We start from the raw sequence: 11,537 nt of genomic DNA on the forward strand, positions 1-11,537 counted from the left end.
GGCCCATGTTCATCTTGGAGTCAATGATGACTCCAAGATCCTTTTCTGCCTCAGTACTGACAAGAAGGGAGTTCTCCAACCTGTAGGTATGGTGCCAGTTGTTCCTCCCCAGGTGCATCACTTTGCACTTGTCAGTGTTGAATCCCATCCTGTTCTCATCCGCCCACCCTTGTAACCTGTCTAGGTCCGACTGTAACCTATTGTTCCCTTCTAGCGTGCCTACATCCCCCCACATCTTAGTGTCATCAGCAAACTTGAACAGGGTGCTTTTTACCCCCTCGTCCAAGTCACTGATGAAGATGTTGAACAGTGTGGGCCCGAGGACCGAGCCCTGCAGAACCCCACTGCCCGCATCCCTCCAGGTCGAAAATGACCCATCCTCCACCACTCTCTGGGTGCGGCCCTCCAGCCAGTTGGCAACCCAATTGACTGTGTGGGTGTCGACACCACAGTCCCCCAGTTTCTTAATGAGAACAGGGTGAGAGACAGTGTCGAAGGCCTTCCGAAAGTCCAGGAAGACTATGTCCACTGCTACCCCTGCATCTAATGATTTGGTGATCTGATCATGTTGGTCACCAAAGTTCTGGTCAGTAGAGGTTTTGAAGAAGTGTCTGCCTGAAGAAGTTTCTTCCATCAGAATAACAAGACTTAGTTTGGGAAAATAAGCATAATATCCATGCTGGTTAAACACGCCATTCAACCACACATCTGCATAGATTAAATATGTCAAGCTATAATGCATGTGATGGGGCCTCATGTCCAGCAAATCTGAGACGCACCTTCTCTGGTGTTTTTGGGTGGGCTAAAACTTGATTGATGATATCTGTTACTGTTTGGAATTCTTCCTGTGAATTTGGAGTCTAACATTTCCACTTTGAACTCTTTCCTTAGTTAGAATGGCTTATTCCTTGTTCATTTTGACATTTAGTCATGTAAAGAACCTAGGATTGCTTGAAATGATTTGAATGGCTGGTTTGATCTTCTTCAAATTAGTCATATACAGTAAAAACTGCCTTAACTGGCACCTTACAAGCTGGCATGCTCTATTAACTGGGTCTGTGATGCAGTGGGAGGGGCAGTTATGCCCTGGATGTGGCAGGAGAAGCAGTGGCAAAAACGCCTGCTTGGGCTTCTCAATCCACATATTTTATTAATTGGCACCCCTCATTCCCCATGGGTACCAGATAAATCTTTTACTGTACATAGTTCTAGATTCCTTTTCTTCCTAAGTGATCTATCCTGGCACTTCGTGAAAGCCTATGCAGGGGCAGAGAAACTGTCTTTTATGAGAAATCTAAATACTTCCAGTGACACAGATATATGGGGGTAAGAAATGAGCATCTTGCAAGTTAAATCTCAAAATGCTACTTTTTGTAATATTTTTTCAAAGTAATACTATAATTTAAAATGTTTTGCAGAACAGTAAAATAAAAAAAATTTTTTAGAGAAATAGTATTCACATATCTGACACATAATAAGATAGACTTACCAGGTTTCCCACTACAAGCACATCATGAAATTGTTTGGTCATTGGATAATGTTCCATGGCCATAAAGAGTGTGTTTAAAATGATGCAGATGGTAATAGCAAGATCAACAAATGGATCCATGACAATAATATTAACAATGTGCTTTACATTTAACCAAGGTTCCCAGCAGTCCCAAATCAAGAAAGTGTTGGCAAATTTATACCAGCAGGGTGGGCATTTTTGCCTGGATTCCTCAAGTTCTGGAGTACAAAAAAAAAAATGTAACGACAAACTGAAAAAAACATTTATTTATTTTGCTTTTATTTTAAATCTCTAAAGTTGAAAAGTGGAGAACTTCCACTGAAAACTGTCAAGGTGTATAAATATTTTTAAGTCTTGAACACTTTTCATGGGAAAAGTGATTCTTATCAGTTAAACATATGAGTGACAGAGAAGCAGTGATATAAGTAGCATAAGTAGCAATATTGCATGTTGAAGTACTGGGAAATAAAAGACAGTGACAGTTGGTCTAAAGACCATATCATATGTTACAGGTAGGATATGTGAGCTGCACTTAAAATTTAATGTCTACACATTGAAGCAGTAAAACACATGCTAAGTATAATCATATTGTAACAAAATTACCAACTTTTCATGGGAGGAGTACCTCCAGGTTATCTTAAGTAACACATGATCAACCACCGCTGGACTGCTCTCCAGAGATAAACGAGTTCAAAACTCCAGTGCATTGGGGGGTTGGCTGGCACCACAATCAACTGATTGTCAATTCTACCCCCACACCAGAGTCTTGAACTGGTCCTGGTGCAGTGTGGGTGCTGGTACTGACAATCAGGTGATTATCAGTCCTGGGCCCAGCACCATACCAGAGTTTTAAACTAGCTCCAGTGTAAAACTAGGGCTGGGATGGATCATCTGACTATCAGTCTCAACCCTGCACCACAAAGAAGTCTAGAACCAGCTCTAGTGTGATGCAGGGACAAGGAACCAGCTCTATTCAGTGCCGGTGGGGGGATGTGGGGAGAAGGGACGGTGAGTAACAGCTGACTCCAGCCCTTTCCAGGGTAGGCTAAGATCTTAGTAAGCAATAGCGTGCAACTGCTCAAAACACATTCTAACTTCTAATGCAACATGGTAATGCTTACTATGTTCTAAATAAAACACTTGTTAAATGTCCCATGCACCAGGGTCCTAAATAGCAAATTATGGGATTCACGTTACATTTTGAGTATGGCGGTATATTTGTGCAGGTGAACATAGTGCTAAAATGCAAGAAAAGTATAGGAAGATGAAGAAAACATGGTAACAATATTTTATCTTGAAAAAGGTTTCATTTTATTTTTATTTCTATTTTATTACTTGATTACCTTATTTTCAAAGGTACTTTGATTCTTGGACCTAAATTATAACAAGAATGACATCAACACTGTAATCAATCAGAAACCTAAAAAACACCTTGTGTAAAAAATAAAGGGCACATTCACTTCACAGGATAGGTATTTATGTAAAGGTATTTTGGACAGCATTACATTTAACTTACAATTGCTTCTCACTGGCTAAATCCATGCCTTCTACTTTCAAGAATACACTGAATTAATACATATAAATGTTTTCTAGTTAACATTAAGTTTCTGTTATATAACTAGGATAGACACTTCCCACTAACAAGATTGTCAGAAGGGTCTGAACAACATAGAACTGATACTCTTGAACCATTTCCAAATTAGAAATTTTCTATCTCCTCATTTCTCTTATTAGTTTTCCTCTACCCAGTTTTCACAATATTCACTTCCTACGCTATCTTTTGTTTTATTTTTTACACTGCTTGTTTTTTCTCTACATGCATTCTCTCATGTGAGCTACAAGCTCAAGTGAGTCTGAAATTAAACAAAATAATTCACTTGTATTTGTTCATTTGTAACAAAATAATTGTTACATACCTTCCATTGTATTTGTGAGTATGCTGGCTATACTCATTGCTCTTTGTCTTACAGTAGGGTCTTCCAGCAAATCCATCGATACTTGATAGGAACTAGACCGCCTCCTTCTTATTTCTATTTCTGTAGTAGTGCTCTGAAAATAATATATGGATGAATTAAACTTCATAAACATTGTCGCTAGGGACAGAAGTTATAAAAAAACTGGCTTAAGTGATCAGAAATCGGTTTAAACCTTTAAGAGAACATAATAAGTTCAGTGCACACACACCAGTTTCAAAGTGGCCAAAACTGGTTTAAGATAAACCTGGTTGAATGTAATATCAGACTTAACTGATTTGAGTCAAACCGGTTTATGCAACTTCTGTTCCAGACCCCTTCCTGGTTTAAGTTAAACCAAAGTCCTTCAGCATCCCAGCATGCCCTGCAGCCCTGGGCTGGGCTGTGCTGTCCACTCCAGAGAGCAAGGCTAGCCCCACCCCTCTGCTCTTTAGCCTGAGCAAAGGTGGGATCATGGCCAAACACATTCAAATATGGCCCTGTTAAGGCAAAGTGGGCAGAGAGAAGGTTAATTCTTCCCTCTTCCCTCCCCCCCCTCCCCCCGCAGCTGGGGTCTGCCTGTCTGCCTTGAGCAGCAGAGGGAGCAGCTGGGGCTGGCAGACCCCAGCTGCGGTCCCCAGGTGCAGAAGGGATGCAGGGAGGAATAAAACTCCTCCCTGCCCACATGAGCCCTTGCAGCAACTCTGAGCTGGCCCGAGTAGCCACTACCCAGTCAACCATCACCCGTGTGTGCCAGGCCACGCTGTTCTCACTGACAGGGCTCAGCTTCCCTGTCACTGAGCTACAGCTGGTGGAGAAGGCCCCACACCAGTGGGCCAGCACAGCCATGTGGCTGGCTTGGCTGGGGTTGGGCAGGCCCAGCCTGGGCCATGGGGACAGAACCAACCCCAGTGGCTGCGGCTCAGTGACAGCCACACCCTGCACTCAGGCTGGCCTGTGCTGGGCAGCACCACAGAGAGCCCCCATTCCCACCCCACAGTGGCAGCAGAAGGGGGGTGGGGGAGGGGGGAAAATCCCCCTCCAGCAGTGCACAAACTCCCCTCCCCACCCCATAGCAGGGAAGGAGGAGAAGCAGGAAGAGCCCCGCTCCAGAGCTGGCAGTGCTGCACAGAGCCCCCCCCATCCTGCAGCTAGGGGGGGAGGTGTGGGAGGGGGAAGAGTCCCCCCTCAGGAGCTGGACAGCACCACACAGAGCTTCCCTTCCCACCCTGCAGCAGTGGTGGTGGGGAGTGGGGAGGATGAAGGTGAAGAGTCCCCCTCTGGGGCCAGGCAGCACTGTACAAAGCCCTGCTCCCTGCCCTGTGGTGGTGGGGAAAAGGGAGAAGCAAGAGGGGGAAGAGTCCCCCTCCGAGGCCAGGCAGAAGAGCTGTGTGCCTGGATTGTTCCTGGCTGTCAGGGAGCCGCTCCAGCAAGCAGAGCTCTCATTCTCCTCCTCCTTCCCCACCACGGGGGTCTGGCCATGTTGCTGTCTGGCCATGCTCCCTCTTCCCCCACCCTCCGGAACTCTGAAGGCCATGGTGGGGGTTTAAACCCCTCCTCAGTTACACTCAGGCCTGCCCCCCCAGCATAGCTTCCCTGTGGAAGGGAAAGGAGAATGTGCTCTAGTGCCCCCTCGCCATACCTGGGCCAACATTGGAGGTTAGCATACCTGGGCCATTGCAAGTATGTGCCTGAATTTCTAGAATTAAAAGTGAATGTCTATCCATTTGCAAATCGGTTCAATCTCTGCAAGTTAAACTAACCGGGGAAGATTGAATCAATTCAGGCTCAAGCTTTTTGAATATCTGTCCCTAGACTGTAAGCAGATATCACAAAGTTTCTCTTGTAAATCTTTAAGTTTCAAAGAATTCATGCTACATGCAGCTTCATGCTTATGCACTCTATTAGGTCAGACTTCTCCGCTGTAATATGAACCTGGCACTTGCAAAAAACTCTAATGAAAATATCTGAAGAATATTAAGTGCTACATAAATGTTAGCTTTATAATTTTCAGATTACAAATGTGAAACAGGTAAATATTATTAATTCTGTCACACAAATGGAAAACATTGGAAGAGACAGAATTTAAGCAAGGAAACCAGTGTAACAAAGCATGCCAGTGGTATAAGTAGAATCAGAAATCAATCAAGAGTTCCTGGCTCCTTCTACTATGTATTGTGCATTAGGTCACACTTTCCTATCATACCTACAATTCCAGATTAGTTCAAATGCAAAATATATTCAGCAAATTATAATTACTGTGAATAAACTTGTAACTCGCAACAATTATTTTCATGTAAGTGCAATTTGAAAAGGCCAGTCTGTATCTCTCTTTCAATTTGTGACTAATTTTATTTATGAGATGCTCTTTACAATGACTATCTGATATCTCTGATTTACTTTTATATATACACTCAGATTCAATTAAGAATAGAAAAGTCTGACTTAATTGAACTAAAGTTTGCCAATGCCTATCTAAATAGGGGAGCAATACCTTGAAATTATCAGTCTAAAGTTATACCTGTACCTTCAATCATACCCTGTACCTACGTATGAAGGGAGACACCTTGGGGTGTCCAAGTACATTTATACATTTCTTAACTAAAAATAAATAAATCTGTAAAAACCAGGAGAGGAGAACAAAAATATCATGCGACTGATAATCTTGAAGTCTGGTTTACTGAATGAGCATGTTACATTTAAAATATTCAATCTTAAGCTCATATCAAATTTTCAGAATTTTTTGGAAATACATTAATTGCAGGTGTGGTTTATTGTTTTGTAATTATTTGAAATCAGATCTGAAAGGGAGAACAGATTTTCCCAACTTTATCTGCTTCAGTATGTAGCTCAGGTGGTTCATAAGAATATGCACAGATTCTGGTGTGTGGGATGGAGTTTCTGTTAGAGTTCATCTTTAGGTGCTCCTAACTAATCATAATCTTAATTCTCTTCACTTACAACACACGCATAGCTCACAACCTTCTTCTTTTGGGGGGGCTTTTACTGCCTTATTAACTTTTCCCACCTGGTTTTTACAAGATGGTGATAGTGCTACAGAAAAATGAGTAACATGGTGCTGCTGCTACACACTGGGTGCGGCTATATACGCACATTTACTGTGCAGTAACCAAAATTACTGTGCAGTACGGTCACACGTCTACATGTTCATGCCCATACTGCACAGTAAATATGGTGACTTACAATGCCATAAATGTAAATTTGATACCTGCATCATGCAGGTATCAAATTTACACCTGATTACTTACTGCATAGTAACGCATGTATAGACACCATACTGAGCAGTAACACTGTGTGTGTGGACTGACTTGGGGCTAACTTTACTCCCAAGTTAGACCACACACAGCGTTAATGAGCTTTAACACTTGCACGTGTAGATGCCGGACTCTTCCCGCTTACTGCACAGTAAAATAAATGCATGTATAGCCACGCTGATGGACGACTAGTGCTACCTGAGTCGGGGGGGGGGGGGGGCACATGCCCCCCTGTGGCCCATCATGCCAACTGGGGGAGGCAGGGTCCCCCTGTGGCTCATCACACCGACCAGGAAGCATGAGTGGTGCTCCCGGAAGTGCCAGCGGTGTTTCACCTGGTGCCCCCACTCCCCAACTGAAGCTGACAGGGAGGGCACTGGCACTCCTGCCTGCCCCCCCTGCCCATCGCCTAAGTGAAGAGCACTGCCTGTGAGGAGGTGCACCAGTCCTCTCAGGGGCTGCACATGCACCCCCTACCACTGGCCATGCCCACAGAGTTTTCTCTCGCTTCTTTTGAACATGTATAACATGTTCCTTTGTTCACTGCCTTTCTACTTTACAAAAAGTAGACATCAACATTGGGGGTGAACATGAAGTGTATATTAACATATTCTGAAATGCTTCTAGGCAGTGAAACCTCTGACTATGTCCAAGAACAAAATAGGTTTGCTAAAACTTCAGGAACTCTTAAGAGATGCCTAAAGACTTGCAAGGTAGCCTCCACATATACACACAAATAAATCTGTGTATAGACATGAGGAAGGGGAAAACAAAGCAATAGGCTGGTAGAAGACAGTCAGCAAATGGAGACAGTGTAGGCTTCTGGATGAAAGCAGTAAATTGAAATAATATCAAAAGGAGAAGGAAAAGGTATATAGACTACTTAGGAAGCCAAATGAGAAGCACATTTAAGAAGAGTACATGATTCATAGAACTAAGTATACAGGTCTGTGCATATCCCTACTGCACAGGTAAGTAGCAAATGGTCATATACTGCATGTTCAGTATTTTTTGTATTTCAGCCTGTTAGTTCAGTGTGCTTGCAAGTAAATATAATAGCATTATACATTATCATATTTTTCTAGAAAATCTATTTGATTATATTAAAAGGTACTGCAAGATGCAGAAACATTCACAGCTTGGTCAACCATTCTCAAGGGGCTCCATTCCATAGAAACACAGGCAGGTGCAGGAACAAAGGCCATTATGCCTGTACTATTTAAAAATTCCTTACATTGTCATCAGTAGTTGGTTTATCTATTATCACCTCTGGCAGAAGTTGTCCAGCAGGTGACAAAAGAGAAGGTTGTCGATCAGCCAAGGAAACCACACCATTGCAATCCACAGTGCAGTTCATCTTCCCATTCACTGAAAGCATCGGTAACCTCCTTGATGACCTACTGGCCTGACTAATGTTACTGTTGCGCCGTTCACCATGCCTGCATGGCACAAAGAGAGAACCTCTTCTACTTTCATTATCTTCAAAAGTGCTATGCTCATCATCAGCAAAGTCATTTTCTGATCCTATATCCTTTCCCTGACCTCTGAAACTGAACAGACTTGTTCTGCTGTTGCGCCTTGGAGAAAAAATGGAACCACGAATGCTCAGCAAAGACTGCAGAAAGATATAAATAATATTATTAGCTGAAAATATACATTATCTTTAAGTACATAGCATTTGTCTCAATAAAACCATGACTTAGAAATGTTTCTCACACAAGATGTTTTCATAGACAAAAAATTTAAGCTTGGGAAATACACACATAGAACATATTCATGATCATCAGAAATCATTATTTTTGGGGTGACTAAGTTTTCTATGGCAATACTTTTAATGTTACTTTTTCTATTTAGTAATGTAAGATTTCTGCACATTCTATACATATTATAATGTGTTTAGCTTACATAAGGACTTTTTGGTTGAATATACAAGAAAGCATTGATAACTGGAACATACTATTGGCACGTATCATAACTTGCATCATCTACGTACCAGACAGACCTGAGAAGTGCAAGAAAGAATGATTCCTGAACTATCCTCTTCAGACAGCTGAAGGCAGAGGCAGAAAGATTTTTATCTGTGGTAATGCTAACTTTAGTGGCAATGATTACCCGTATTTATAATATAGATACTAAATTACTGTTTAATTCAGATTATTTTAGTGAATGCTGCAATTTACTTAAGTAACAAAAGCAAATTCTTGCCTTCAGCTGTCTTCTTTTGCAATATTAAGCAAAATCACAAAACAATTGGTGAATATTACCATAATTTCTATGTCAAACCATGATGCTAAAAATATCATTTTCACTACCCAGAACGCTACCTGATGGGGTGAAGTCAAATGCTTTTCATACGTGAGCTTGTTCCCATCTAATGAGAAATGGAAACCTTTTCTTCTGATACTGCCATCTGATTCAGATTTTGGAAGCTTTCCATCCTTGACTTGGTCCTCTCCTGCAGACAGCTCTCTCTGTCGTCTTTTCTTCCTTCGATTTCTCCTTTCTTTAGCACTCTTTGAGCTCAATTTTGATGCTTCTGAAGAACTCTCAGAAAGTCTACCAATCCTACCTTCACCACTGAAATCTGTTATTTCAATTGCAGCTGCTGCTATTGCCTGTTGTAGCAAGGGGTTGAACATTTTTGTTAAAAACAAATATCAAATATATTTAATTAGCAAATGCTATAAAACAATAAGATTTTACTTAAGTAGTAAAAAATATTATTTCTAGAGACCATAAATGAACTCCAAATGACTTTTATGTATAAGGCCAACTCCTACTCTTTTTATGTAAGACTTCAAATGCAACCTCAAGGATAGCAGGACATGGAACATAAGATGCCATGGATGTGCTGGCTGTAATTCTATAGCTGAGGGTGAGTTCTGTTTTACAATTAAATCATAAAATCAATCTTTGTTTTGTGAAATAAATAAAAGTATCTTTACCTGAAAGTTCAGCAAAAAGTAATGTGAAAATTACATAAATATATTAATTAGTTTTAAAATCAAATTAATTGTGCATTAATTATGAACTTACATTACTTCAAGGCTTTGTTCTTAAACCAAGTTTGCCTCTGGTAACCTTTTTTATGTTCTGAATCGGGGCAAGAAAATATGGCCTGTGGGCTGGATTCAGTCTGCCAAGCAATTTCATACAGCCTGCGGGTGCCCACCAACTAATTGTACCCTTCCCAGCCCACATGCCTTACTCCCACCCTCGTGCATGGAAAGGCCCAGCCCAGCCAGCACATAGGTTCTGGGCAGAGCTGCTGCTGCTGCTGTTGCAGCTGTCAGGGGACCTGCTCAGCTTCCCTGGCATCCAGTGGCTCCTCCTCATCTCTCTGATGTAGCACTCACTTTGGGCAGCAGGTGTGAAGTGACAAGGGTGGAGGCAGGGGGGGAGGGAGCTGCAGCTGGATGGGAGCATGGAACTGGTGGGAGCACAGAGCCCATGCCCAGGGAGGCATCAGGAGCGTGGACCTTAGCTGGGCAGGATGTGGGTGTGAGGAAGGGTGTGGGGCATACCTCCATGGCGTACAGCCCTTGTTGCCAGCGGCAGCAGCAGCAACAGGCAGCAGATGTTCAGGATGCTCATGGCCTGAGCAGGTGCAGCCACCTAGCAGCACGTGGCTCTGGCCAGCACTGCACATGGCAGCAAGGAGCACAGCCAGGCCACCCCACCTCTATCATGCAGTGCTGCCTGCAGCACGTGTACAGCTCTCAGCACTCATGCACCACCAGGGGAAGTCCTGCACAATAGAGCCAGCTGACTTCCAGGGGACAAGGAACCTGTCAAGAGTCAGGGCCACCGCTGCAGCCTTTGACAGCTCACCACAACTCATTAAGCAACATGCCAGTTAAAATAACTCCTCACCCCTGTTCTAAATGATATCCAGAAGAAAGAAAAGCACTGTGGCACCTTACAGACTAACTCAGAGAAGCACAATTTACAGCAGAGGTGGGCAATTATTTCTGCTGGAGGGCCACTTAATGAGTTTTAGTAAGCTGTCAAAGGCCGCAAGGGTAGCCCTATTCCTTGACAGGTGTACCACCCCCAGGTTGCTACTTTGGGACTGGAAGTCCTGTCCCTAACCTCTGAACTTTGCCACTGGAAGTCCCTCCCCTTACCCCTGGAAGTATTCCTTTTGAGAGGGGAGGGGATTCAGAGAATCATAGAATCAATGAGTCGGAAGGGACCTAGACAGATCATCTAGTCCGACCCCCTGCCATGGGCAGGAAGGAGCACTGGGGGTGGCAGGGGTCATAAGACCCCAGCCAGGTGCCTATCTAGTCTCCTCTTGAAGATTTCCAGGAAAGGTGAGAGCACCACCTCTCTGGAAAGCCTATTCCAGGCTCTGGCCACCCTTACAATCAAGTAGTTCTTCCTAATATCTAACCTAAACCTATCCTCCCTCAGCTTGTGGCCATTGTTCCTGGTGACTCCAAGGGGGGCCCTGGTGAATAGACTTTCCCCGAGTCCCTGATGGTGGCCCCTGATAAGGTTGTAGGCAGCCACAAGATCCCCCCTCAGTCTCCTCTTGCGGAGACTGAAGAGATTCAGGTCCCTCAGCCTCTCCTCATAGGGCTGGCCACAGAGGCCCTCAACCATATGAGTGGCCCTCCTCTGGACCCTCTCCAGGTTCTCCACGTCTTTCTTGAAGCGCGGTGCCCAGAACTGGACACAGGACTCCAGCTGCGGCCTGACCAGCACCGCACAGAGGGGGAGCAGGACCTCTTTGGACCTGTTAGTGATGCCCCTGTTGATGGAGGACAGGGTGTGGTTGGCTCTGCCTATTGCTTT

General features: G+C 43.6%; 1 protein-coding gene across 3 annotated transcripts in view; it reads right to left on the bottom strand.

Moving 5' to 3' along the window:
* The window catches only part of LOC109301518 (sodium channel protein type 2 subunit alpha-like), a 302,173-nt gene that overhangs the window by 88,302 nt on the left and 202,334 nt on the right, over positions 1-11,537 (bottom strand). For 2 of the 3 annotated variants that reach the window (XM_019522729.1, XM_019522730.1), the window contains exons 11-14: positions 9,062-9,352; positions 7,972-8,352; positions 3,427-3,559; positions 1,490-1,728 (exon numbers count right to left, since the gene is read on the bottom strand). In XM_019522729.1, coding sequence (XP_019378274.1) covers positions 1,490-1,728; positions 3,427-3,559; positions 7,972-8,352; positions 9,062-9,352 — 1,044 coding nt within the window. The remainder of the gene's footprint in view (positions 1-1,489; positions 1,729-3,426; positions 3,560-7,971; positions 8,353-9,061; positions 9,353-11,537) is intronic. The other variant, XM_019522731.1, reaches the window with a different exon arrangement.

This window comes from Gavialis gangeticus, unplaced genomic scaffold (genome assembly GCF_001723915.1).
Source record: "Gavialis gangeticus isolate Ggan-Ray unplaced genomic scaffold, GavGan_comp1, whole genome shotgun sequence".
NCBI classification, from domain to species: Eukaryota; Metazoa; Chordata; order Crocodylia; family Gavialidae; genus Gavialis; species Gavialis gangeticus.